Raw genomic sequence first — 27,510 nt, 5'->3', positions numbered from 1 at the left:
TACCATGCCCATATAATTGTGGGATTGAGGATCTGATTGCAATATACCTTTAATTGAACATCTACCAGGGACGTTAATCCTGCTGTAGCACAATTCTGCATCTGTAACATGCTTGCTTATCAGTGGGCATTAGAAATGTCTATCTCAGCCAGCAATGGACTGATTTCTTACCTAATGAAGTTTACTAACTAGTCATGAAGGGCTAGAATCCAACTACAATGATGCACACCTAAATTCTGCCAATGTGGTTGAATTTTAAATGAGTATAGCTGGCCAAAAGTCAACTAGAAGTGACTGAACTAGGTTTTTTTTACCACCTACTCCCATGTGTTGACATGATCATTTCCCACTGACAGGGATTGGAACCAATAATACCTACCAAGGAGAAGAATTCTGAAGACCATATCTGTCTTTCGGCTTCCAAGTGAAGGCTGCTTGGATTTGTTAGGCATTCTGCCAATCAGAAACTATGCTAGAGAGAACTTCCGCCATTTCCATCACAGCCAAGATATAACACTTCCGAAAATGTTTGTACTCTGACCAATGCTACAGTTCAGATCTCCATTCCATTACATATCATGTATCACATAATGTCAGCACCGTCCTATACTGGTGCAGGAAGGGACCAGATTGCCTAAACAGCTCTTTTTATTTTATAACTTCAGCATGGCTTGCACAAGTAAATAGTACAGAGAGTTGTATGTGAACATACATGATGAGTATTTCCCCATAGCTATCCTAAACCAGTGCCCCCCAGTCAGAGGTCCCAGTACTTAAATGAAAGCTTGCCATTTAGTATTTCTCAAATGTTTAGAAAAAATACTTGGCTGAAAGTGTTGCTGCTGCATTGTCCTGCTTGCATAAAGAGCTATATCTTGTTTACTTAATAAGGCACCCAGCGTGGCTTCTGTACCTGAATCTGCAAAATGAACTTTTGAACCTGGAGCATTTGGCCAGCATGTTGCCTGTGGGATTGATACTCCTTTAAATAAATGAGTGTTTGGGGTTTGCCTGGACATGATGTCATGCAGATAATTGCAGAACCATTTAGATTTTCACTGCAGACATCAATGCCCTCCCCCCCGCTTCTTTTTTTAACGTTCTCTATTTAGCTTAACTAAATGAAAAAGCATTAATCATTTTAGTCTCTGCAGCTTTATGTAGCAGAGGAATTATGGTCTGATTAGTTAATACAAAACTCCCCAGAAACATTTAGATTTAAGAAATCGCAGTGTTATTTTTAGCTCTCTCAAGCTGGAGACATTTATCTGAAAGGAGTCCACTGACTTGTCAGTCTCCCATAGCTCCAGGATGTCTCCGGAGGGTTATCTTTATCCTTCAGACTGACACCTATGCACCACTCCTCTGCTTTTTCAGTCTTCTCTTTTCTCTTTCAAAAATAGCTGCTTTTAATTTCAAGAAGAGTTGAAACACTTTTCTTGGCTTTCTGGAAAGAAAGAGAGGCAGTAAGTGGGTTGATCAGGTAGAGATTATTCTTTTCTTCCATTTGTCTGTTAACAGTACACTGAAGGTTGTACAACTAGGGGCTATGTGATAGGTAACTTTAAATAAGTGTTTAGAAAATGGTTAAAATGTCCAAGCCCTACAGTAAAGTAGACAGTGTATTATACTGGAGATTTCTGTATACAGAGCTGCCCAAAACTGTACTGCATGTTTTGGCTAGATTTGTCTTGAAATTCTAGCACTTGGCATGTGCTTTCTTGGTTAAAACCAGCTGGCTAGAACTGACCACAGCAGGCCTTAATATGAGGGGCGTGCGAAGCAGGCAGTATTCGATTCGGATTTGGTCCGATTTGGGGGACAGTGATTCAATTTGCTAATGCAGATCACTGTCCCGATTCAATTCAGCCGAATCTGAAGATTCTATTCTGATTCTGAGAATCAGCGATTCAGCCATAGACACAGCTTTATATGGTTTTTTCCGTACGTACCTCGAGGTACCAGGTGCGGCTCGTGAATGCTGAGATGGTGCGGCGGATGGAGCGTCCCACAGGAGTGCCAGGGGGTCCCCCCCGCGCCCGGCAGTGGACCTGGAAGTACTTCTGGTCCACTTCCAGATCCACTGCCAAGCGCGTGGTCAACTCTCCCCAAACACCTCTGCCAGCTCAGCAATTGGCCGTGGGGGGACCCCGGGTGCTGGCCCAGACCCAGGAGGCACTAGTCACTGAGCCAGGGGACAGAGGGGGTCCCCCATGCGCTCCATGATGGACCCCCCCCCCCCCCAACACTCCTGTGGGACGCTTCATCTGCCCCATCGTCTGTTTTCATGAGCCACGCCTGGTACCTCAGGGTACATAGAAAAAACATATAAAGTTGTGTCTGCGGCCGAATCGTCGAATCTGTCCAAATTGATTCAGATGCTTCCGATTTTAATTCAGAGAGATTAATGGGTCTCCTGATTCAATTCGGATTTACAGATTCAGCTGCCGAATTGTGCCAAATCTCCTCCGAATCGAATCAGTGACCAAAGCTTCGCACATCCCTACTTAATATCTATCTCCAAATGGCAAGCCTCATGCCTAACCTGACTTGTTTTTGAAAGAAGGCGTTCTTGTAGTGATAGTGTAGCCATGATGATATAGACTCTAGAGAATAATGTGTGTGAAGCAACATTTGTTTGGCATTATCTTTTACTGGACCAACAGTATAGTTGGGAGAGACATTAGAGAAGCCATCAGGCATGATATGTCCTTCCTCAGGTCTGGACATGAAAGAAAAGCATGTGACTTTGTTAAATTTGCCTGGCTTTCAGTGAACTGTTGTAGAAATGCCAAGTTTCATAACTGAGGTTTTCTTTCTGTACTAAGAGGCCCATTCAGAAAGAATGTGCTAAATTTCAAAGTTCTAACTTCATGGGAACATGGCCCTTGTCAGTCAGGTACAGGATTCCCTCGCTTTATGTGGGTTTTGTCTGCATATTCACTCTTATGCGATGACCCTTTTTCTACCAAAAATTCATTATATGCGAGGTAAATTCACTCTTACGTGATTGGTATGGTGGAAGCCAGCAGTCAGCTGCTTTGTGCGGTGCATTGTGGGAGTGATACGCACCAAAATATAGTCTCATCTGGATCTATGCTTCTTGCTCATTGTCCATAACACATGTTTCTGTAGTAGCCATATCCATTGTGATAGTGCCCTGTGCTTGCGTGCACTGTCTGCTGGTGGTGAGTATCAAAGTTGTCTTGTAAAAGTGGTAGAAATGTGTCTGGGGGTCAGTACAGTCGAGATCTTGGAATTGATCTATTTGTTACATTGTAAAGTGGGTTCCCTTTATGCAAGTTTGAATTATGCGCCATTTTCCAGGAACGCCTGTACAGCATAAAGCAAGAGAAACTTGTATTCCATACTTTAGCTTATTACAGGCATATGCATGTATATCCCTAATTACTAGACAAATACAGCATAACAAGCCATTAACATTGAACCCATTATGGAATTTATGCTTCATGGCTCTTTAATATGTTCTTAGCATTTAATAGAATGAATATTAGTTTGGTTTCTATATTAATATTTTACTAGCGTTATAATTCAAGAGAAATTAAGCATTGTCTGTCTTATTAACAATGGTTAGCACATTTTGAACGCTAAGGTGTTACAGCACATTCTTCAGAATCTGCTTTGACTATTCTCTTCTTGTTCGTAAGTCACAAGAAAATAGAAGCAGTTTTATAAAGATATTTCTCTTTCCATGTAATGTAGATTTAATATACTGCTGCAAAAAGAATGTCCAAGTGACAGAAGAAAAAAAGCTCATGCATAGTATAGCTTTGAGAAGATAAAGGATTATCTGGTATAAGCCCCCTAGCACACCTTCGTTTAAAGGCACCATGGGATCTGAGCCACACAGGCACAGCAGGAAGTATGATTTTGAGATCAGGATCATGCCCTTTCTACTTGTCAGCACAGGAGAGGCCTGGGATTGTGATGATGTCCCCTACCCACAGGGCAGCTCCAGGCCCAACTGAAGAACTTGGGCTGCCCTGGGAGCCCATGCTGACAATCAGCTGGTCATCAGCACTGGCCTTAGGGAAGCCCCCAGCTGGTTGGAGACTGGGACCCCTGCAGGCTGGGGCTGACAGTATTGTCTGCATGTATGTTGGAGCCTAGAACTATCCAAAGCTGATTCTGACAACCAGCTGATTTTTGAACATCATCCCTGTAGAGGCCCAGTATGTGAACATGCCACATTCAATTTAAGGCATGATACAAACCCGCCATAAAAATAGTCTGCATTTTATATAGAACATTTTTATTGCTGGTTTTGCCATTTTCTGACATGTGAAATGTGACATAAACGTAATGTAGAGTGGCTCTAAGAAAGCTGGTCAAATGACATTTAACTCAGCCTCAAAATATGAATTAAATTTGCAGCTTCAGCCACAAACTTCCTACATAACCTGGGCCAAAACACTTAATCTACCCCAGGTCTCAGCTTCCTATCTGTAACATGGTATTTATACTTCCTTACCTCAGAGGACCACTGTGATAATACAATGCATTAACAACTATGCAGTACTCAAATAGTGCATTGTTAAGAAACGTATCAATACCTAGATAGACTGAAAAATACAGATACAGATAATGAAATAGAAAGCCTTTTCCTTTCTTGAACAGTGATTCATAATCTACACAGGTCAGCAGTGATGGAAACTAATGACCATGAAGTAATCTAGGAGTTTGAAAAGCAGGGTGCAGATGGTGTGGTGCATCATCACCTTGAACGCAACGGACACTCTTCTACACTTAAACATGATTTTAGCAACCACGCCTCCCTCTTCAGTAATAAGATAGAGACCTAGAACTATAGTATTCAATTTAAGATTGAAGCAATCAAAAAAAACTCCAATAAAAGTCTTTATTGGAATGTACATTCATTTACTTTATATTATCTATAAAAATGCAACAAATTAAGCAAAAAGCTATAAAAATATGTTATTCTATAGTCATTGTAGTTAAATGTACATATCTTTCAGATTCGTACAACAAAACCTAGCCTTTTTGAGTATCTTGAGAGTGCATTCAATGCTTCATTGAAAGTCATTTCCACACCTGAGTTAACATTTCTAGAGTTAAAAAAACAGCATGCAAGACTCTGAAATGGGAGCTACCTTACTAGGAGAAGGTAACAGACAGCAGAATTGCTGAAGTAAGGATAGTTTGAGTAGTGGAACCGTTAAAGACGATTGAAAAAGAAAGAGTGTTGTTAACTCCTGTGGAATGAAGAGTTTAAGGAGGAAACCATTAGACTTATCTATAAAGTCAATTAACTCTCTCATTGCTGCCTGAATAGAGGTGCTTCTGCCACTGCCAGGCAGTAGTTTTTGAAAGTTGGATGAATCAGAGAGGGTACAATTGCACCACTGCAACACCACCCCTCCTGGTTCTGCCTCTGCTAATGACCACTGTCTAATTCAGTGATTCTCAATATCTTTGGACTTGAGAGACCTCTCCTTGAAAACAGCTGATAATTTCATACCGTTTTTAAGTTTGGACTCAAGGCACCCCTTCATAACTTGTGAATTGAGTGCCACCCAATTTCAAAAACTAATTTATAGATTATATTACTTACTTCCTTGCAGAGGGGGTAGGTGATCAGTCAGGCAGGAATAGGCCTGAGCTTGCCTCTATCTGCTTAGCTATTCATACTTTCCAGCACCCTTCAAAGGATGTCATAGCACCCCAGTGTACTGTGGCACCCTGGTTGAGAATCACTGATATAATGGCAGCTGGATTGGATAAAAATGTTCAAAATTCTTTGGACTTGGTGACAGGGTCTGAGTTGCATGACAGAGTTCTCTGTGATTTCCCATGCAGCCTGCAATTTTTCAGTAGTTTAATGGTGGTGATTTTTTAATTGAAGTACAGTATTCACTTTGTTTGCTTTTAATATTAAATTGAACTTCATGCCACTTCACTGTACATATTAAGGTTAAACCAAAAATCCACAAAACATTTAACTTGTTTTTGGGGTTTTTTTAATAAGATGTAGCATCATTGCACTTCTTATTGGGGCAAGGGAAGAAGCTACAAGCTTTGGCAGCTGTATAGAGTGGCAGCTGTATAGCTCTAGGGATTTTGACTCCTGGGAAGGTACAGGCAGGTATTTTGATCCAGGAGGTGGTTGTAGTTTTTGACACAGGAAGAAGATGATTGTCCTCTTTCCATCCACTTTGCGGAGAAGAGGGTAATTACTTTAGCCTGTGCCTTGGATGATGCTGTGTGTAGATCTAATAATACCACATTGCCTGTAAGCCTTTGACAGCAGCCACCCTGCCCTAGTGTCCCTCATTGCATCCATCAAAGTTCCATTGTAACTGGATGTTTCTGCTAAAACAACTGGCTGTGAAAAGTATGGGTGTGTCACATGTTCATGTTTGGGTATTGGAGTTAATGTACAAAGTGGGACATTTGCGAGCATCTCTGTAGTCTTTTCAGCCTGTCTGCAGCCTCAAAGACAGATCTGCATTGATTTACATTGTGTTACATCTAGAAGATTCTCTTCACAATCTTAAGAGCTTAAAACACAGTGAGAGTTAAAATGCTGGAGTTTAGTTTCTTGCAGTGAGTTCAACCTTTGTGAAATTGTAGAATTTGAATGACCCAGCTCTCGCAAAAATATCTGATAATCTCATACCATTTTTAAGTAGCTATATGCAAGAAATCTTTTTAGCAACCAAGTCCCCCTTTTGGGGAATCTTCGAGAGAACAGGGGTTAAAGGGAAATAAGCATTGACTGTTCTTACGATGCCTTCTTCATGTCTAGATGGCTGCCGTAATGTAAATGCAAGATGACTGCTTGCCTGGTTGTCATTTTGGCTCTTTTCTTGTTTGAACTAAGTCAGCTTACCTTTTCTTTTTAAAGAAAGATTCAAAATGATACAGAGTGTGACACAGCTGATATTTGCCTTCTCTATTTAGATATTAAACAAAAAAGCTTTTTTTATATTGTATAGAAAAGGTAGCAATTCATTTGTGCCTTACACAGTTCCCTATGTGCATTCAGAATTATCAAGAGTTTTGTTCTAATTGTGTTTAGGCCTCTGAATTTGCTTGCTGGAGTTCCTAGCTTGCAATCAGCAGTGTTTTCATTGCAACTGTATTTTTCCCCTCCTTTTCTTATGTCCATAGGTCATAAATGTTGACGGAACAATGAGGAAGACCCTCCTAGAAGATAAACTGCCACATATATTTGGGTTTACACTACTGGGGGACTACATCTATTGGACAGACTGGCAGAGGCGAAGCATTGAAAGAGTTCACAAAACAAGGGCAAGCAGGGACATCATAATAGACCAGTTGCCAGACCTAATGGGCCTCAAAGCAGCAAGTGTCACCAAAGTGTTTGGTAAGTATGAGCAATGCAAAACAGATTTGATACGGTTTCCAGAGGGCTGGGTTTTAATTAAGCAGTGTTCACTACTTGTGACGGGATGAATTATGCTCTCCAAGGCTAATGCTGTTTATAGGCAAGGGGTTACCTAATTTTCTGTAAAGCCAGAGCAGTGAAATGTCACAAAAGTCTGTCTTCTGTGCAAATGTAGTCAGAAAATCCACATGATAATTTTGAGATTGCAGATTAATGCAATGTGTGCCATTATTCATGGTCTGCTCTTCTGAAACCATTAGGCAGCTGTTTCCCCAACATTTCAGCAGGGTAGCAGAATTTTGTAGCCTATTACAGGCATTTCACTGGTCTGACAGGAACTCATCAAGCCTCTTTCCTGTGCTTTTCTCCTGTTACAATCAGTCTAGTGTCAGTCCTGCCCAAATGACACATAGATTAAGAGTTGAGGGTGCTGAGCAATTTTCAGGCAATGTGTGGCGCACTGAGGAGGTATCCTCCCCATTACTGCACTAATCTTGAGGTTGTCTGTGGATCATGTTTTTAGCATAATCTAGCTCTCAGCTTGTAATGTGATATGCTGTGAAATGAGTAATTCTGTAATGCAGTAAGTTTCACAACACCCTAATATCTAACAGATGAAAATAAGGGCAAATAAAATTTCATGCCAGGCCACCCAAGCCCCTGAGTATGGGTATACAGACATAGTGGCTCTGTTACTATTTTGTGTTGTTGTTTCACAGTACTGTTCCAGTCTGCCCTTGATTTTGCTTTGATGACATCTGAAAACTGTGATGAGTTTAATTAATGAGATCATAAGCTTTAAGTGGCACTTGAAGGGGTGCAGGTTTTGGCAGAGAAGCCTCCTTAAATCACTGGAACAGAAATTACTTGAGCAGCACTGGAGGACCACATTGTCAGCTGGTCTGAATCAGGCTAGTGCCAACAACTTGAATGGATCTCTGTGCTGACTTTTGCCAGCTTGGGGATCTGATCTGGAATCTGTCCCTGCTCTGAAGCGAAGAAGGAAAAGAAAAAGAGGAGGATTGTCTTAATTTAGCTAAAGAACAGAGACTTGTATTTTTGCCCTGTCTCCCCACAAATTCCCTCACTGTTTATTGATAAAAACACTGGTTTGCATAACTAAAATTAGGGAGGAGGATGATCTTGTTGGATTTACTCCTGATGATGAATCCCAGCCATTTGATTATATTTAACAGCTGGGGAAAGCTGCAGTTGTTCAGTTCTGTTCTCACCAGTGCCTGCCACTTGAATTCTCACACATTTAAGAATGGATGATTCAAGTAAAAATGAAGATCAGTTGTCTGGCCAAAAATAAACAAGCAGAACAAATACAAAACTGTGTCTGCCTTGACAAAATGATCAAACTGTCTGAGGAAAATTAGAAGAGACTTTTTTAGAGTAGCGAGCTATGTTTATAAGAGGACTAAAACTCACATCTTTGGTTCAGAAGATCTGAGTTGGTTCTGGAAACCTCCCTTAATCACAACATTATGATATTTCTCAGTTCTGTAGCTATGTTGCATTTCCATTCGAGCCATTTTTCCCTCCTAATGAACCATCTTTTGCTTTCCAGGAACCAACCCATGTGCTGAGAATAATGGCGGGTGTAGCCATCTGTGTTTCTTCACACCTCAGGAGACCAGATGTGCTTGTCCCATAGGACTGGAGTTGCTGAGTGACATGAAGACTTGTATCATCCCTGAAGCCTTCCTGGTTTTCACTAGCAGAGCAGCAATCCATAGGATTTCCCTTGAAACCAACAATAATGATGTAGCTATTCCTCTTACCGGAGTCAAGGAGGCATCGGCTTTGGATTTTGATGTGTCAGATAACAGAATCTATTGGACAGATATTAGTTTGAAGGTATCATTGACACTAAATTCCCTGAATATGAGGGCACAGCATAGTTAGGGTGACCATATTATTTTTAAGGAAATCCTGGACACTGCTCTTCTCCCTTCCCCCCTCCCTTCCTGTCCCAACCAAGCCCTCAGTGCTGCTGCACACAGAGGCAGCTGGGCAGGAGCCTAGGGCGCAGGCCGGCAGGGAAGTGGAGTGCCCAGCCCAGCTCCTCCTGAGCAGCAGCTGAAGGTAGGGAGTGGGCTGGGCTAGACACCATCTAATCCTCCTGCCTTGCTGCTGCATGACAGCAGTGGTCCTGCCTGCCTGACACCATGTCACTCTGCCTTCCCACCAGACTGCACCCTATTCCTCTGCCTGCCTGCCTCTGCTTCTGGGACTTTTCACTAACCAGGCAGGACTGCCTTATTAAATCCGGGACTGTCCCAGACAAACTGGGACATGTGGTAACCCTAAATATAATCCCTTTAATCTTGCAAAGATCTTTTGGTTTGGTGGTGTATCAAATAGTTGCTAATATTGTTACTGTATCCAAAGAAACTACTGGGGGCTGTATTGGGGGAGAGTTCCATTTTTTTTAAAATGCATTTGAATGATAGCTATGTTCATGTTCCATGTAAATAACAAAGGCAGGATCCAGTTATATTGGCTTTCTGAATTCTGGATATGTTTTGTGATGTGTCCATAAATTTACCTATTTCAGAAAAGCTGCTTGCCAGATATTAGGGTAATTTAAATGGGAGGTCTGGCACCCCACTCAGCTTGCTACCCCTTTCCAGTTTTGACTTGGAATGCAACCTATTCAGAATTAAAATTTGACAAGTAACCCTTGGATCACTCACTTTTAGCTGTGGCTCCAGCTTGCTGCCTTGCAGCTGCATACAGTAGACTTGAAAGCTTACAGAGTTTTCGCAATAAAATTCTCTATTGGTGTGTTTCCTGAGCCATCTGAAATTTGATATGTGACATTTCTGGTTTTTAGCCAGGTGCAGGCTAAGGAGAGTCATGTGTCATCCATCAATGTTGTTTAATTTTCTTTTAAGTGAATTAAATACTGGTGGAGAATGTCAGATTGATATTACTGGAAACTGACTCCTCTGTTTAGCTCCTTAACTGTGAAAGCTCCCATGTTAGAGTGCCTCAGTAGGAAACAGTTCACTTCTAGGGACCATGGGGGTAATTCAGTTTCCATAGACACTCTGTGTAGACTAGTAAAAGTTTCACTTCAGTGCTAGCATAACATAGAACCCTTCTTCCTACTAGGAACTGTCCCAGTATAATAAATTCATGTGCTGCAGATAGCAAATGCAATTGCTAAATAAATCACATACACAAACCTGGGGAGCTAAAATGACTCTGTTAACTGTGAATAGCAGAAGGTGCCATATCCTCTTTGGAGGGCAATATCTCTCTCCCTCTCTCACCCACCTTCCCTACACATGTGCATGCATGCGTGTATACGTACACACCTACACGCACAAACGAAAAAGCATTCTACCAATTTGCAATCCTTTGAGCCATCCTGTCTCCCGGAACATTAATTCAAGTTGTAGTAAAATTTGGGTAGCTCACATTTAAACAGCACAGATAGAAATAAACTGCATGAAGTGATGATAGCAAAAAAAAAAAATAAAAGACTATGGCTCCAGGTGATATCACTGAGTGTGGTGTCAACCATTTATGTGCACCTTGACAGAATTTGTTTATGTACTACATACATATTCCTTGTTCTGTGGCCTGCTCCTATGAATGTGTACATAAATGTAGGTAAAGCCAGCAGACAATTATTTCTTACTTTTACTGAGTCAGAAGGGTTCTATGTTATGTTTTAAAGTGACACGGTAGTAGCATAAGGAGACGAGTAAGTTCACTCCCCTTTCTCCAGAAGAGAATACATTCTTATGTAGCTTGAAAATGTTACAAAGAATAAACAGAGAAAAGAATTCCAGCCATTTTTTTTGTAATGAGCAAACAGGGATTTGCGGCAGTGTCGCCTCAGATGTTTGGATGGCCAGCTTAAGACCCTTTGCAGTGAACTGATGTTCAGAGTGCAGGTATTCAACAGGTTCTGAAAATCAGGTCCCTTCACAAGTGGTCAGTTTGGGCATCACAAATCAGTGTTCCCTTCTAAAAATTCAGACTGTCTTTTATTTTGTTACTCACTAGGCATTGGCCCTGTTATTAAAGATGATATAAATATGAATCACAAACACTTGGTTTAAGTATTTTATGATGGGGGCGAGGGGATTTGTTTTTTAACTCCGGTTGAACACTAAGCATCATGGAATTCTGATCATGCTAATTTGTTGTAAAGTACTGCAAAGTTTTCATCAATTGTCTTGCAGACCATAAGCCGAGCTTTCATGAATGGGAGTTCTGTGGAGCACGTCATAGAGTTTGGGTTAGATTACCCTGAGGGAATGGCCGTGGACTGGATGGGAAAGAACCTTTACTGGGCAGATACTGGAACTAACAGAATTGAAGTAGCACGCCTGGATGGACAATACAGACAGGTTCTTGTGTGGAAGGATTTGGATAACCCAAGGTCTTTAGCTCTTGATCCCACTAAAGGGTAAGAAACACTCTGTTTTGTCAGTCAGCTTGACAGTTACTGATAGCATATACTCTTGCATTACACTATAGTTTATATTTCTCCAGCACCATTTAATTAGGGATCCTCAAATCACTTTACACAAGTTAATTAACTTAACTCCACAGTACCCCTGGGAAGTGAGTAAGGGCTGTAATGTAAAATTTAAAATGATTGGCAATCAAAGTGTGCTATCCTTACTATTCAAAAAGAAAACAGCATATTTTAATCTACCATAATTCACCATGCACCATTACATGGGGTGTTCCAATTTGTAGTAATTTAAAAAACAATCAAAAGATATGCACTATGTGACACTTGCCTGTTTTTTAAATATGTTGCATTCAGTTCATCTGATTCTAAAATCTTTTGATTTGCAATTTGACACCTGTCAAACACATTCGGCCCAGTGGTTTTCTGGCAGGGAGCCAAATGGCTGTTACTTTTATCCCATTAAGTCTATGGCAAAATGTAGTTATTAACCCAGGGGTAGGCAACCTTTTTTTGGCCAGAGTACTGAAAAACCCCACAATGCCTACCTTGGAAGGTGCCAGAGTGTCGGCATGCCAAAAAAACAGAATGAGGGCAGGGGGTACATGGTAGGATGCCCTGCTTGTGCCCCCCCACCCAAAACCCCTGCCCCCAGCCCCAGCTCCATGGCTATCAGCAGCTATGCAGAGCCAGGGCTGGCTGCAGCTGGAAGGCTACAAATAGCTGCTGCCCTCCCGCCTCGGTTCCAGCTGTCTCTCAGCTCTGGGGTCTGGGAAGGCAGCAAGCATTGCGCTCATTGGGGCTGGGGCCGGGGGTGGGAAAGCAGCAGCTGTTGGTAGCCTCCTGGCTGCAGCCAGCCCCAGCTCTGGGTAGCTGCTGGAGCCCGGGCTGCTCCTAGTAGCATCGCACTGGTACAGAGCTCATGTCTGGGCTCTGGAGCCTGGCACAGCTGTTTGCAGTCTCCTGGCTGCAGCCAGCCCTGGCTCTGGGTAGATGTTGCCAGCTGGGAGCTCGGGCTGCTTGCAGCAGGGTTTGCAGCCTCCTAGCTGCCTGCTGGGAGCAGCCTGGGCTCCGTCGCTGGCAGCAGCTACCCAGAGCTGGGGCTGGCTGTGGTGTGCCAAGCAAAATGGCCTTGCGTGCCATGCTCAGCATCCATGCTGGGGGTTTCCGACCCCTGTTTTAACCTGAGCCACAAATCTGACTTGGATCCTGACTCTTCACGAAAATGCCACCGGACCTTCCAGCCCCAAAGGTGGCCAGGTACTCAGTTTTCTCTTTGATCTGGAAGGCTTAAGCAATTGGTTACAAAGAGCTGTGTAGCAACAGGTTAAATAGGCAATTTCAGGGATGTAGGGCTTGATCCTGCATGATGCTGAACATTGGTTTGCCTTGACACATGCCTTAAACTTGGTGAAATGAATGAGTTAAGGGTTGTTTTTTTTTAATTTATGAAATGGATTTATGGTAGTCCTGTTGCCATTTCAGCTAAATACTCTAGGAGTCCTAGGTAGGAATGATGGATTTACATCTATGTCACACGGGCTTGTGTTTTTTTTTTGTTTTTTTTTTTATGTAATTGCAGGTACATGTACTGGACTGAATGGGGAGGTAAACCAAGGATTGTTCGGGCATACATGGATGGAACAAACAGCATCACTTTGGTGGACAAAGTGGGACGTGCCAATGACTTAACTATTGACTATGCAGATCAAAGGCTATATTGGACAGACTTGGACACAAGCATGATTGAGTCATCAAACATGTTAGGTAATCTGGTTTTATATGCAGGAGAGCACAGATTCATTCAGATGTGATGGACCTCAGTAAAAAAAATTGAGTAAATTTTCTTTTAAAGTATTAAATTAAAAATTAGGAATGCTTTCCTTTAAACCAGCTCCTATTCTAGTATTATGACATAGCTAAGATTTGAGACTCTGGGTACATCTACATGTGCAATTAATTAGAAGCAATAAACTCCAGATCATTTTGAGCTGGAGTAAACTACTCCCAGGTGTAGCATCTACATGTGTACCTAGGACAGTAGCAGTTTGAGTTGGAGCTGAGCAGTTTACACCGGAGCCAGGAGTATCATAGTACTTAGGGTCATAAGGGACCTCAACAGATCATCAGGTCTGTCCCCCTGCCTTGGGCAGGAACGAGTGCTGGGGTCATAACATCCCAGCCAAATATCTATCCAGCCTCCTCTTGAAGACCCCCCAAGGTAGGAGGAAGCACCACCTCCCTTGGGAGTCTATTCCAGAGCCTGGCAGTCCTAACTGTGAAGTAGTGCCTTCTGATGTCCAGCCTGAGCCTCCTTTCTAACCATTTGTGGCCATTATTCCTAGTAAGCCCTGGTGGAGGGCCATTCGCATGGTCAGGGGGCAGTAGGGCAGGCCCTACAAAGAGAGTCTAAAGGGCCTGAATCTATTCAGCCTCCACAAGAGAAAGCTGAGAGGGGATCTGGTGGCCGTTTACAAATTCATCAGGGGAGCCAGCAGAAATTGGGTGAGGCTCTGTTCCCCCCATATAGGAGGTCAGCCCCAAGGTCCAGGTGGTGGTTGCGGAGGGGCTGGGGCACAAGTATGCTGGAAAGTATGGAGTTGTGTGGTTAGGTGGCAGGCAAGAGTCTGGCCCCCTGCTGGCTGGGGTGACTGGGCTTAATTTACACCCATGGTCAGCATTTGCATGTGTTTAATCACAGTTAATTACCCTACTGTAAGATAGCAGTGTCCCCAAAAGTAGTATGTTGCAGCGGAGTTAACTAGTTTACTGTGGCCTAATAGTGTGCACATATAGATGGTGTTACTTTACTCCACAGCTAATTAGTCTGCTCCACAGTTAAGCAGACATGTAGGTGAGGCCACTGAATCTTTTTCTCCAAGATATTTAGTGTGTTTTGGAGGGGGTTCCATTAAACTTACATTTCCAACTGGAATGTTATTATGCTATTAGGTATTTTGGAGAATTAAAAGCATAAAGAAATTGACTAAACGTTAATTTTATTGGCATGGTTAACAAAGCTGAGGACTAAAAATTTCATGTAATAAAAACATGAACTAGACTTTCTAAAGAAGTTACCATAATGTAATAACATAAGGTCATATGGTCCTCTTGCTCTTGCCCAGTCTTCTGCTCAAGGCAAGATCAACCCAACTAAACCATCCCCGTAAATAGATTGCTCACTGCCACAAAGCAAATGGATGGCAGAGTCAGAATTAGAAACCAAGAGTAGCTGATGTCCAATTCTGTATTTGCTTCTGTTGAGTAGACCTTTGTTAGATGTGAATTAACACTTCAGGAACACCAATATTACAAGTAACACTTACAGTATGTATCTTTTTCCAAGTATTTACTTGATCCTGAGACAAGGTGCTACCCCCCTCCCTGTTTTACATTCTGGTGGGGAAGCCCCTCATAGAATTTTATGGTGAGGAGCAGGTGGCTGCTGTGACTTGGGCTCCAGCCCCTACCCAGTGTTAGGGCCGTAGCTACAGCTGCGGCCTGACCCCTCTTACCCTGTCCTGCCGCAGGCTTTTTACCGTACTATCTCCCTCACCCCGCATCCACAGCCTGTGCTCTCCTGCTTGCCCCTTCCTCTTCCCACCTTACCCTTGCTCTGCACCTATAGGCTCTGTGCATACTGTAGACTCAGGCACTGTGCACAGCCCCAACCTGGCCCATAGCAGTGGCATGCATCCTATAGGGCTGCTGTGGGGCTGGGCTGGGACCTTGCTTTGTGCCCCTGGCAAGAACAGACGGAGCCTCCCAGCAAAGAGCAAGAGTAAGGAAGGACAGGCAATGTGAGGAGCAAAGGATGGGGGGGAGGGGCAGGAGGGGGAAGGGGGACTGTGGGCAGGGCAGGCATAAGCAGGGGGCAAGCTGCTTGACCATCCCACACCACCTGCCCCCCACTGCCTGCTTCCCTGCAGTAGTGAGTGGGGGGATGGACAAATTGAAGGTGACCCCCCCAAGTAATTAGATTCTATAAATGGAAAAATATAATACATTTATAAATTTCCATGTATAGAATTTACTTGGGGGGTAGGGGCCATCATACATTCATAAGGTGGTCTTAGATTCAGGTAAATGTGACATATAACATTTAAATGAATGGTATCAGTATCACTAAAGTGATATTATAGTTGGTTGAATAGGTATTGTAACTTTGTATTTTCAAGACCCTTCTAATTTTCCATGGAAATCTGCCTTGAAAGCTTTATTTTGGACATTTTTATATGTGATCAGAGCAATCTTTTTTTTTTCCAGAAAGTTTTAAATGCCTTTTCTGTGCTAACATTACACAGGTTCTTATTTAAAATAAAAATAAAACTTGTGGGATTTGCCATCAGTAAGCAAAAACCCTTGATGCATTCTGAAGAAATTTGTTTCAAGAAACTATGTAACTGAACAGCACATGACTTCTCAGCATCTCTCTTTGTTAACAAAAATTGCTGAGCTGTAACATTCCAGATAGACACTGACGAGCAATGCATGTAGATATGGTGTTTACCCAGATCTAAGATGACCCTGAAGTTAAGGCAGACCCCAATAATTAGATTCTGTACATGAAAAATGTATTAATTTAATTTTCCATGTATAGAATCTAATTATTGGGAATTGTCTTTAATTCATCCCTCCCACTACTGCTGAGGGGCTGGTGGTATGGGGAGGTCAAACAGCTTGCCCACTGCTTGTACCTCCCCTCCAGACTTCTGCTCCCCCCTCTCCCTCCCCTCCCACCTCTGTTCCCCCCTACCCCCTGGTCTCTGCTTCTTCTCCCGCCTCTTATCCTTGCTCCATTCCAACAGGCTCCATCCTTGTTCCAGCCTGGGGCAGTAAACAGGGTCTGTGTGGTGCTGCTACAGGGCTAAGCTGGGACTGTGCTCAGTGCCCCAGACCAGAACAGGGATGGACCCTGCTGGTGTGTGTGTGGAGCAAGGCTAAGCAGGGGGAAGTGGGGCAAGCAGGGGAGGAGAGGCTGCATAGTGGAGGGGTGCAGAAGTGAAGGCGGAGTGTGGGGGGAAGGAAGGCAGGCAGCACCTGTGGCTATGGCCCCGACCCCAGGTAGGGGCTGGAGTCCAAGCCATAGCAGCTACCCCCCCCACGCACACCCCCACCCCATATTCAATTCTAAGATGGGGGGGGGGGTTTCCCTATGTGAAATGGGGGGAAACCTCCATTGGATTGGAGGTTGGATAAATATGGCATATACAACTGCATTTAGCTCAGTATTCCTTTATACACTCATGAAACCATAAGGAAAATAGAAAATTAACAAAGCAAACTATCATGCCTATAGATTACCAATTCTGCTCTTAAGTGCTGATCCCAGGTTATGTACACATTAGGCTTTATCCTGGCTGGGATAAAGTATTGCTGTTGTCTGCTGGCAGCCAGTATTGAAACAAATGAAAATTGAGGAGGGGAAGAGATTTTGGAAAATGGGCGTTCTGAAAAAGCTTTTAAAAAGAAATAGAATAATTTCTCTGAAGCATTGTCAAATAGCTGTGTGGTTCTTAAAACGTCTTCTATAATCTAAGCTTTCCCAGTGGATGTCACTGATTACATTAATGTCTGTGGAAGTAGATAGAAAATGCATTACTGATTGGAAATCGGGGCTTGGATTCTATGGTATGTATAGCTTTTCTGTCAATCACTTTTGATATGGTCATTCATGAGACTATTTAGGAAAGTAAATTGCCAGTTGAAATCTGTGGTATTGGGCAGGGCCTGAGCCCTGCCGCCATAGCAGCCTTGCAAACTATGCGCCGCTGTTACAGGGTTGGGCTGGGACTGTGCTTAGTGTCTCAGGCAGTATTCAATGGCTCCTTCTCCCACTGAAACAAATTTAAATCAACCATGTTAAATTAAACTGATATCAACAATGTTAATAGTTTATTTTTGTGGGGGGAGGAGGTACCAGGTAACCATTTGCTGAAGCTGACATTGAGGTAGGTAGTCCATTTCTTTAGCAGAATCTACAGAAATTAGCAGGAACTCAGCTGGATTTTTTTAGCCAACCCACTGGGTAAAGGATCTGTAACTAGGATGAATCCAGTGGCAAACCTTTACCTGTAGTGTGGGACTGTAAGGATCCTGTGCTGAAAAAGAGCTGGGTAGGGACTGCAGAAAGAAATACAGTTGACCAGGGAGCAGCCCCTGTGAATGAAACAGCCTGAAATGGCTAAGCAGATGCTGTTCTCAGACCAAGCAGTCCCCACAAATAAGTCTGAAATGCCATCCCTCTTCTCAGTGGTTTGTTCTGTTGAATCAACAGAGACATAACATGAAACTCAACTTGAGCCTTGTTTTCGAGGGTTGGATGGTTGTTGCTACATTTTCTCTTTCCAAACAGCTCAGCCCAAGTCCTAGATCCTCTGTCTAGAGAGATTTCCCATTGCCCTGAAGTCTACCTGGGTAACAAGCCACATGCCTGCATGAGTCAGGAGAATTTAACCTTTTTCCCACAGGGTCAATAGCTGCTAGCAGGGTGGGATCTTACAGGCAAAAGTTGCCAGCCTGCTAAAGAGGTTTAAAAGGGGAAGGGGAAACGAAATGATTGGTGACATGAAATTAAATTCTGCTTATGTCATGCACACAATTAGTTCTGCTGAAGCCAGTCAAAGTGCTTTCGCCAGACAGAGTTGAGAAGTGTTTTCCCCAGGGCCGCATTAACACATGGCAAAATTACAAAACTAAGGGTTATTTATTCTTGAACAGAAATGTGGGAAAGAGCATGATTGAGTTTTTCTCAGCTGTTAGGAGCACAGTTTAATGCAGGGGTATCAAACATAAGCCCTATAGGCCAGCTCTGGCCAATGGCACCCTATAGTCCAGAGGTGGGCAAAATGCAGCCTGTAGGCCAGATGTGGCCTGCCAGGCCATTCTATCTGGCCCATGGGGTCCCTAAAAAATTTAGAAAATTAATATTCATCTGCCCCTGGCTGCCTGTCATGCAGCCCTCAATGGCTTGCCAAAACTCAGTAAGCAGCCTCTGCCTGAAATAATTGTCCTCCCCTGCTATAATCCAACCCCTGGTGCTGCCCTTTTTGCCGAGCCAGACAATCCTCAGGACATGCTCGCTCAGGCTGGTATCCTGGACCATCCTGGATAGGTGCTGCCTGGGTTGGATCAGGCATGCAAACAGGAGAGGGGGAAGAGGAGGAGTCAAGTCAGTGGGACCCCGGGCCACACTCCTGCAGCTCAGATGAGCTTGACACCCCTAGTCTAACAATTTTCATTTCCTCCTCCTTCTACCCTGTTGCACAATGTGAAGACAAGAAGAAGTTTAATGAAATTAAAGGGCTGTAACTTCAGTAAAAAATGAAATGTTTTTACTAGCAGCTATCTTGTCTAGAGAAAATAAAATCCTCCTAGCTTTCTTGTTACTGGAAAGTGCCCTTTTATGCTCCGCCTTCCTCCTCCCATCTAGGCTAACTCAAGTCCTGGAAAAGGCAGGGCATTCTGTACATTATGGGACTGTGGGTGCATGTTAGAAGAAATGAAGGCACCCAGGGTACATCTCCACTTGGTGTAAATAGGCAATGGCATAGCTGCCTTGGAAACATTTAGGAAGTGGTTACAGCAGGATTTGCCACAGAGGTTCATTTTGTTCAATGTCAGGCCTCTGGCAATAGCCGATACCTGCTGTTCCAGTAGATGATAAAACTATTAGTAACCTTGCTAATTAAACAGTGTTGAATATGGGAGTTTTGGGAATCTTTCCATGCTAATAATGTCTTAATCATGCTGAATATCTATCTCTGTTGGCTTTTTTGGCAGGGCAAGAGGGCGAAGGAGGGATGCAAAAGGGGTTACTAAAATGATCTAGAGGAATTCTGTTATTAGATCTGTCACTTAACTATATGCTGCTTGTGTTTTGTATATTAAATGTTTGTTTTTAACTGGATTAAATATCAACCAGGGATTAAGATTATTCGTAAATATCTTGCTCTGGATCCAGTTGGGGGTACTTACTGCATGATATTACCTAGAATTTCTTAAAATGTCATTTTTCAGTAAGGTTACCTCTGAAGTAAGAAACTGCTCAGTATGAAGAAGGAATTTGACTACAAGAGGCCAAATTTAAAAAATAATTATGGATTACGATTACCTTTAAAGAGAAATTGTTTAATTGGAACTTAGAATTCCATAATATTGACTCTGACCAAATAATTTTTTCAAAAATAAAATGTTTTTTGTAAAAAATCAAGCAAGGTATTAATGCCAAATTAATAATCTTTTATATGGTCACTTGAATGCGACTGTGCTCAGTTACTATGTTCATTTATTGCTAATGGTATGTAATTACATTTTCAGGTCAAGAAAGGGAAATAATAGCAGATGATCTGCCTCATCCATTTGGATTAACCCAGTACAGTGATTACATCTACTGGACAGACTGGAACCTTCATAGTATAGAAAGAGCTGACAAGACAAGTGGGAAGAACCGAACACTGATTCAGGGCCACCTGGATTTTGTGATGGATATATTGGTCTTCCATTCATCACGCCAGGATGGCTTAAATGACTGTGTGCAAAATAACGGACACTGTGGTCATTTGTGCCTTGCCGTACCCAGTGGGTACAGATGTGGCTGTGCTGCTCATTATACCTTGGACCCCAACAGCAGGAATTGCAGTTGTACGTCCCTTTTGTTTCTCATGATATTCACAGGCACTTATAGGCCTTTGCTGCTTGTGATTGCTTTTATTAGAAAAAGGGATCGACACCTGTACATGTGAAGGGTACTGGTTTTAAAGGTGATTGAAATGAAGAGAAAAACATGGGTTTTTGCTCTTCTTAAAATGTACGAATTAGGGCTGGAACATTTGCTTGCTTTCTAAGTCATAGACATAACAGCCTTGTCAAGTCTGGTCTTTCTTGTTTTGCTGGAAGTGTTTCTTGGGTGATTCAGATGTGCAATAGAAATTTTCCCAGCCTCTAATTGAATGAGTGGGTGGGTGTGAGTAAAATTTTCAAGGCATTTTTTCTTCTGAGTGTATTAGTTATACTAGTGTTAATAGACACAACAAAAATAGCATGTAAGAAAATAGGGTTTTTTAGGTAATCTGGACAAGCAGTCACAAGCCCTTTGAATTAATCAGACTTCATTTCCATTGTGTATCTGATGTCATGATCTTGCTAGTTCTCCAGTGGTCCACAGAGCCCTTCCAGGCGAGGCCTAATTTTCACATGTGGAAAAAAGTCTTGGGTCAAGGCACTATTGTTAAATTGTCGTTCAGATTTAGATGGTCCTGCCACAAAAGCTTACACACACATTTTTTGAGTACCCCTGTCCACCAACAGAAAGAATGATTAATCACCAAAAGGGATAATATCTGAAAGCACTTGCCTTTGTTAGTCTTAATTTCGGTTGTTATTCTAACAGCAGTATGCTCCCTGCTGTGGAATTCAAATCTTCTATTAATATTAAGGGAAATACAATCTTGGCGTGATAGTATCATCTTTCCCTTCCAAAACAATGAAGCATTGAATAAAAACGGGACCTTTTAGACTTAATAGCAAAAATCACAAATTGGGAGTAATTAGTTTTCATTGTGAATACTTTTTATCCCTCCTAAAATTTTTCTTGATGTTATGTATTGCATTTCCTCCTCTTATGCACTCTTATTTGATTCATTTCAGCACCCAGCAGCTTCTTACTGTTCAGCCAAAAGTCTGCAATCAGTCGGATGATACCAGATGACCAGCAGAGTCCAGATATCATCCTCCCTATGCATGGGCTAAGAAATGTCAAAGCTATTGATTATGATCCCTTAGACAAACTGATCTATTGGGTGGATGGACGTCAAAACATAATTAAGAGAGCAAAAGATGATGGTACCCAGGCAAGTTTACATGTTGCATACATAAAAAATAGTGTATTTTTGTTTGAAGTTTTCAAAGTGCCCATCAGTTTTTAATTCTTATTCCTGCTAATATGTTTACTCATGTTTAATTTTATTCTCTGTGGAAAGCATCTAATGATTTGCATGACCCAAGGTCTAAATTTGCACACAGTCATGTTGCTATATAGCGTATGAATCAGAAACTGTGGACCTTACAACTGTGATGGATAATCAGTGAAATGAAGCACGCTTGTGTATACCTACTGCCGAGTTAAACACTTTTTAAATCAGTGCTGTGTATACCAATTCTTCAGTGGTATCATGAATGTAAAGATGTCTGGGACTAAAAACAATTCTGTCATCTCAAAATTACACTTAAGTCCCAGTTCATCTTAAAGGGCTTTGCTGACTAAAGATGGGTTTAAGCATATGCTTAATTGTATTGCTAAATCAGGGCCCTAAATGTTGTGTTCCAGTTACTTGAACACTAGTGGGAAAAAGTGCATTGCTACTTTGAGGCAATGACAGCCACTCCATGCTTACCATGTTCTGGGAGTTCAACAGTTTCTTTAAAGATGCCATTAGAAAAAAAATAGTATGCAAACAAATTTGAGGTGGACAAGATTTAAATGCACAGTTCTTTGCCAGCTGTAAGCTCTGTTACGTGATTTACAAAGAGTCTAATCTGCCTATGTCTTCTTTTCATGCATTCAGAGCACCAGATACAAGGTAGCTGATGTATAAAAATAATTGGTGTCATTCCAACAAAAGAAAGAAAATTTTCACTTTGTTATGCCTTTTGATTAATGTCTTTGGATTCTTTGGGAAGGGGGGAACAGGGTTGGGATGAATTACTTGTTAGGATGTTTCAGGGATGTTGGTTGTAGCTGTGTTGGTCTAAGGGTACAGACAGACAAAACTCTTTGAGTAGAGATGATATCTCTTATTAGACCAACTAAATATTTGCAAAAAAAAATTTTCTTTGCAAGCTTTTGCACTCACACACCTTTCATCAGGCCAAGGAGAAATTAGAGATGGTAAGAGTTCTTCCAGTAGAAGAGCCAGTTTGTAAAAAGCTGTTCTCTGAGAATACATTGCAAACCCATGTGCAAATGCATTCTCACAAAGCAGCTTTTTACAAACTGGCTTTTCTACCTGGGAGACCTCTTGCCATCTCTAATTTCTCTGTGGCATGATAAAGCTTTTTTTTTTTTTTTTACCTGGGTGAACTCTTACAGTCTTTAATTTCTCCTTGACTTGATGAAGGGTGAGTGATCCTAAAGGCTTGCAAAGAAAAACGTTTTTTACAGATATTTAGTTGGTCTAATAAAAGATATATCACCTCTACCCAAAGAGTTTTGTCTGCCTAGTTGGGGATGTGGAAGAGTTTTGAGGAAGTGTTACACAAGGTGTTAATTATTGGAGCCTAGTTTCCCTTTATTGGTACTCAATAGGTGTAAATTACATTGGAGATTAATTTGCTCTGTGGGGTTGTTTCTACTGTTGCATTGGTTAAAGAATGTTAGGGGCTTTGAAGAAGTAGCTTCTCTGGAAATTGGACTTTCCAGTTTACAATTTTCATTACTTATGCTTTTGCTGAATTTTGTTACTTAATGTTCCCATGAATTTTACTAATTAATGCTTTGTATGGAGATTGGACATTATTTGTCCATTGCTGGGTAAAGTTCTCCATGCGTATGGAAGAGGATGGCTTTGTTGTATTTATTTCCATATTTCCTGACAAGATGAAATGTCTACACCTACAAATAATGCCTTGCCTGCATCACTGAGCACAACTCATATTATTAAATCAAGGGTGTCAAAATCCAGTGCATTTTTGCAAATTCAGTTTTTTTCTTGAACTTATGTTGGCTTAGACCAGCGGTTCCCAACCCAGGGTCATGACTCAAATGCCGGTGGTACTGCACAGAAAAGACGAGCGGTGCCATGTGTCAGGAGCTCCCCACCCCCAGGCCACCACTGCTGCCACACTCCGCTCCCAGCAGTGGGGTGCGGAAGAAAAAGGTTGGGAACCACTACCTTAGACTGAGTATAAGCTGGACTGTTTCACTTCTTGAGTCTTACATACTTGCTTTGATGCTGCTGTGTTTTGAAGTTGAAAAACTGCACTGGGTAAGTCAAGGAAGCAGTTATGCTTATGACAGTCACTGTGGCTGCTTATAGACATTTAAAAAAGACCCCAAAAAGGTGCTGTACTGGAATAAATAATGCAGTAGTTTGACCCAGGTCTGTAGTGTCTGCATAGTTTGGGCACTTCAGTGAGGCATTTTGGTGCTTTTACCTAATAGCTGATTCAATCAGCTGTTACATCAAAGTGCCAAAAGCCCCACTAAAGTGTCTGATCAGTACAGACACTGGGTGAGCCGGGTCCAGCTAACACAATGCCTCTTCTGGGTATACACTGGGCTTGGTGCAGGAGTGTACTGAGCTTACAGTGCTATTTTTTGCTTTTTTTTAACATCTATAAGCAGCCCCTGAGACCAGAGGTGATTGTTCTCAAATTTTATTAGAATACACGGCTTCCAAGAATTCTGCTTTTGGGATAAGTACCCAGAAAACATTGCAATGGAACCACAGTATTGGTAATACCAAGTTTTAAAAAATCATGAGCTTTTAAAAATAATACGTTTTAGTTTCTCTTAGCTTTGTGGGCCTTTAGGATAGATACGTTTCCAAACTTTTCTCCATAGAATGGTGAGGGCTAGAAACATTCTACATTATCAAACTAGCTAGCATAACTTAGCATAACCAAAGGATTGCAGTAGCCTAGGGCTTTATGAAAAACACCAGATACCATGAGCTCCATTCAGAAAATGGGAAATAATTTACAGCCTTGCTCATGTGGACAGGGCAACACTGCAAGAGCTCAGCTCATGGAGAGGCCAGCTGAATTAAAAACTGTTCAGTTCTGTAACATAGATGCTTCAGATTTACGCAGTGAACTTTATAAGATGGTCCTGTAAATGGGTTCATCTTGTCATTAAGACATCTAATCTATTCTGTGCTTAATTAATAAGTGTTCTGTACATATTCTTGTCCAGACACGTTTTAATTGATTTTAGTGACAGGGTTTATTCAACTACATTTCAGAGCTTTTTTCACAGGTATGTTGATTTTATTCACATATTTTTCCCGTATTCAAAGCTCAAATCTTTATTTGCTACATTTTGCCCCTAGCTTGCACTTGGTCTTTGCTGATCATTTTGGATATTTCTTTATATATAAGGATGCAAGTTCCACCCATCCTCCCTGTTCTCCCTCCAACAGAAATTAAGCATTTCCACAAACCATGTCTTCTTTATCTTGTAGCCCTTCACTGTTATGAGCACTCCAAACCAAAGCCAGAATCCAGAGAAGCAACCACATGACCTGAGCATCGATATTTATAGCCACACCTTATACTGGACCTGTGAGGCCACAAATTCAGTCAATGTCCACAGGCTGAATGGTGAGGCAATTGGAATGGTGTTACGAGGAGATCATGACAAGCCAAGAGCCATAGTAGTTAATGCAGAGCGAGGGTAAGACTCCTTTCTGTGATTTGGACAAATGGGGCACAGGGGTTTTTTTATGTATCCACATTGTACAATATCTGTGTGTGTGTGTGTGTGTGTGTGTGCGTGCATGCATGCATGGTGCGCACATACATGCATTTGATTGCCTTGGGCCAGATTCTCAGCTCCTCTGAAGGACACATCTCCATCAATGTTAATAGAGTCGTACTGAGTTTATGCCAGCTAAGGATGTAGCCTGTGATGTTTAGTCATCCAGAAAATAGTTTGCAGAAATGGGTCAGGTCTCCATTGTGATAACATCACAGCAGCTTCTAAGGCAATTGGATAAGAACAGCTGGTTTTCCTTTTTGTGTACTTTAGGCTAGTTTTGCCTGAAGTTTATTTTGCAATTGCGTTTTTAAAAACCTTGAAATGAATTAAAGCAGGTAGCACATGCTGGAGTGATTTTTTTTCCATGGCAGATGAAATACAAGGAGTTGTTTTGCTATGTCATAGTTTTGGTTATATTCAGGATACCACATCTCTAGTACATAGTTGCATTAACTTTGGGTTTACAAGTAAGAGTGAGCCCTTTTACTGCTCTCTTTAATAAGTTAGATGCCTAGTTCCCTGACCACTAGAAAAGTAGCTTGAGAACCATATGTTTGACAGATGTTGACTGACAATATTCCATAATCATGCAGACACAGAAGTTCCAAGAAAATCTGTCTGGAACAATTGCAGGTTTTTTAGTTTACTGTTCAGTTAGAGTATGTAGGATAGTGTACAGTGCTTGATATATTTAACTCATCTTAGAGACCACTGCAGGGAAAGAGGGATTCAAGTCATATTGGGATAGACTGACTAGGACCTGATTCATGTTTATAAAGGCAAATTCTTTCTGTCTGCTTTTGCAATTAAAATGGTGAAATGAGTTTCCAGGTTGATTCCAAAAACACCCTTCCTCACTAGTCCCAAGCTTTCCAGGCAATCTTTCAGGCATGTTTAAATGAATCTACCTTTCAGTATAAAACCAGAAATGATGTGGAGGAATATTAAATATTCTGAGAGCTGAAGTCCATAGTGACCCCTCCTTCACCAGATTTCTCAGAGAGGTGCCATTCTTAGAGTATTGTCTTGTGTTTTGTGACCTTCATTCTCATTAATTTAAGTGGGATTTTTTCATTTGCTGACAGGGAAAGAGCCTCAGGGAGAAGGCAGGATTTTGAGGGTTCACTGCTGGAAGCTAAGCCTAGGGAGGAGGTGTGCTGGACAAGGCCCTTTGTTGTGATACATGATTAACCTCCACCTGCCAAAACTGTTGGTTAAGTGATTGGCTTATCTGTTCATAATCAGGTACATGTACTTCACTAACATGCAAGAACGAGCCCCAAAGATCGAGCGTGCAGCCCTGGATGGCACAGAGAGGGAAGTGCTCTTTACTACTGGGCTGATCCGACCTGTCGCACTAGTAATTGACAACAAGCTTGGGAAACTGTTCTGGGTGGATGCAGATCTCAAACGTATCGAAAGCTGCGATTTGTCAGGTATGTGGTATGCCATCTAAGCCCTTTGAGAAAGGTATAGGTCGCACATAGATTTATTCTCTAATAAGCTCAACAAGGGTTTCTGTTAGCTCCAGTCATGCCTGTGTTGCAGAGGCAGCTGCTGAAATGATTGATTGCAGACCTTCTCCTTGGCAGTGCCCAAGTGATCAGAGAATGTAAGCCTCTTACAGGATGAAAATACCATACATGAGTGTTCCATTTTTTCTGAATCTCTGTAGCTAAAGCTGAGTTTTAAAAACCATACACAAGCTAGGGCAGGGGAATATATAAGGTAGGTGATTGCAGTAGAGGTAACTTTTAAAGGGGAATTGCCAGACTTGAAGCCCGCAAAGCATATCCTATTTTTTTATTTCAGATTTGTCTAGAATTGTGATTAAGCCTGCCAGTGACAGTTAAGGCAAGCCCTGGCAGTTTTCTTCCCCCCACCTTCCTACTGACAGTCATGCAAATTTATATTTATAATAATAATAATACTTGGCTTCTATAGATCTGTTGCTCACAAAGCATGTTACAAAGGTGAATAAATATTATGGACCCCTGTTTTATTGGTGGAGAAAGCAAGCAATAAGGAGGTTAAATTACCTGCTCAGTGTCACTCAAGTCGCTGGCAGAGCTGGGACTAACATCTTTGTTTTCTGGCACACTTCAGTATCATTCACTCCTGATCCCTCCATACATCAGGGAAAGCAGCCTGTGGAAGAGTGATCTCTAGGGAGCTAGAGGCCAAACTATCATAGGGAGCCAG

General features: G+C 42.0%; 1 protein-coding gene across 3 annotated transcripts in view; it reads left to right on the top strand.

Moving 5' to 3' along the window:
* The window catches only part of LRP5 (LDL receptor related protein 5), a 264,354-nt gene that overhangs the window by 200,058 nt on the left and 36,786 nt on the right, over positions 1–27,510 (top strand). For all 3 annotated transcript variants that reach the window (XM_090032363.1, XM_090032361.1, XM_090032362.1), the window contains exons 8-15: positions 7,153–7,369; positions 8,964–9,253; positions 11,596–11,822; positions 13,414–13,598; positions 20,151–20,474; positions 21,480–21,682; positions 25,013–25,224; positions 26,554–26,744. In XM_090032363.1, coding sequence (XP_089888489.1) covers positions 7,153–7,369; positions 8,964–9,253; positions 11,596–11,822; positions 13,414–13,598; positions 20,151–20,474; positions 21,480–21,682; positions 25,013–25,224; positions 26,554–26,744 — 1,849 coding nt within the window. The remainder of the gene's footprint in view (positions 1–7,152; positions 7,370–8,963; positions 9,254–11,595; positions 11,823–13,413; positions 13,599–20,150; positions 20,475–21,479; positions 21,683–25,012; positions 25,225–26,553; positions 26,745–27,510) is intronic.

The sequence above is a fragment of the Crocodylus siamensis genome, chromosome 2, assembly GCF_052110815.1.
Source record: "Crocodylus siamensis isolate JL-2025a chromosome 2, ASM5211081v1, whole genome shotgun sequence".
Lineage (NCBI taxonomy): Eukaryota > Metazoa > Chordata > Crocodylia > Crocodylidae > Crocodylus > Crocodylus siamensis.
The sequence above is the reverse complement of the archived record's forward strand: the minus strand, read 5'-3'. Positions and strand labels throughout refer to the sequence as shown.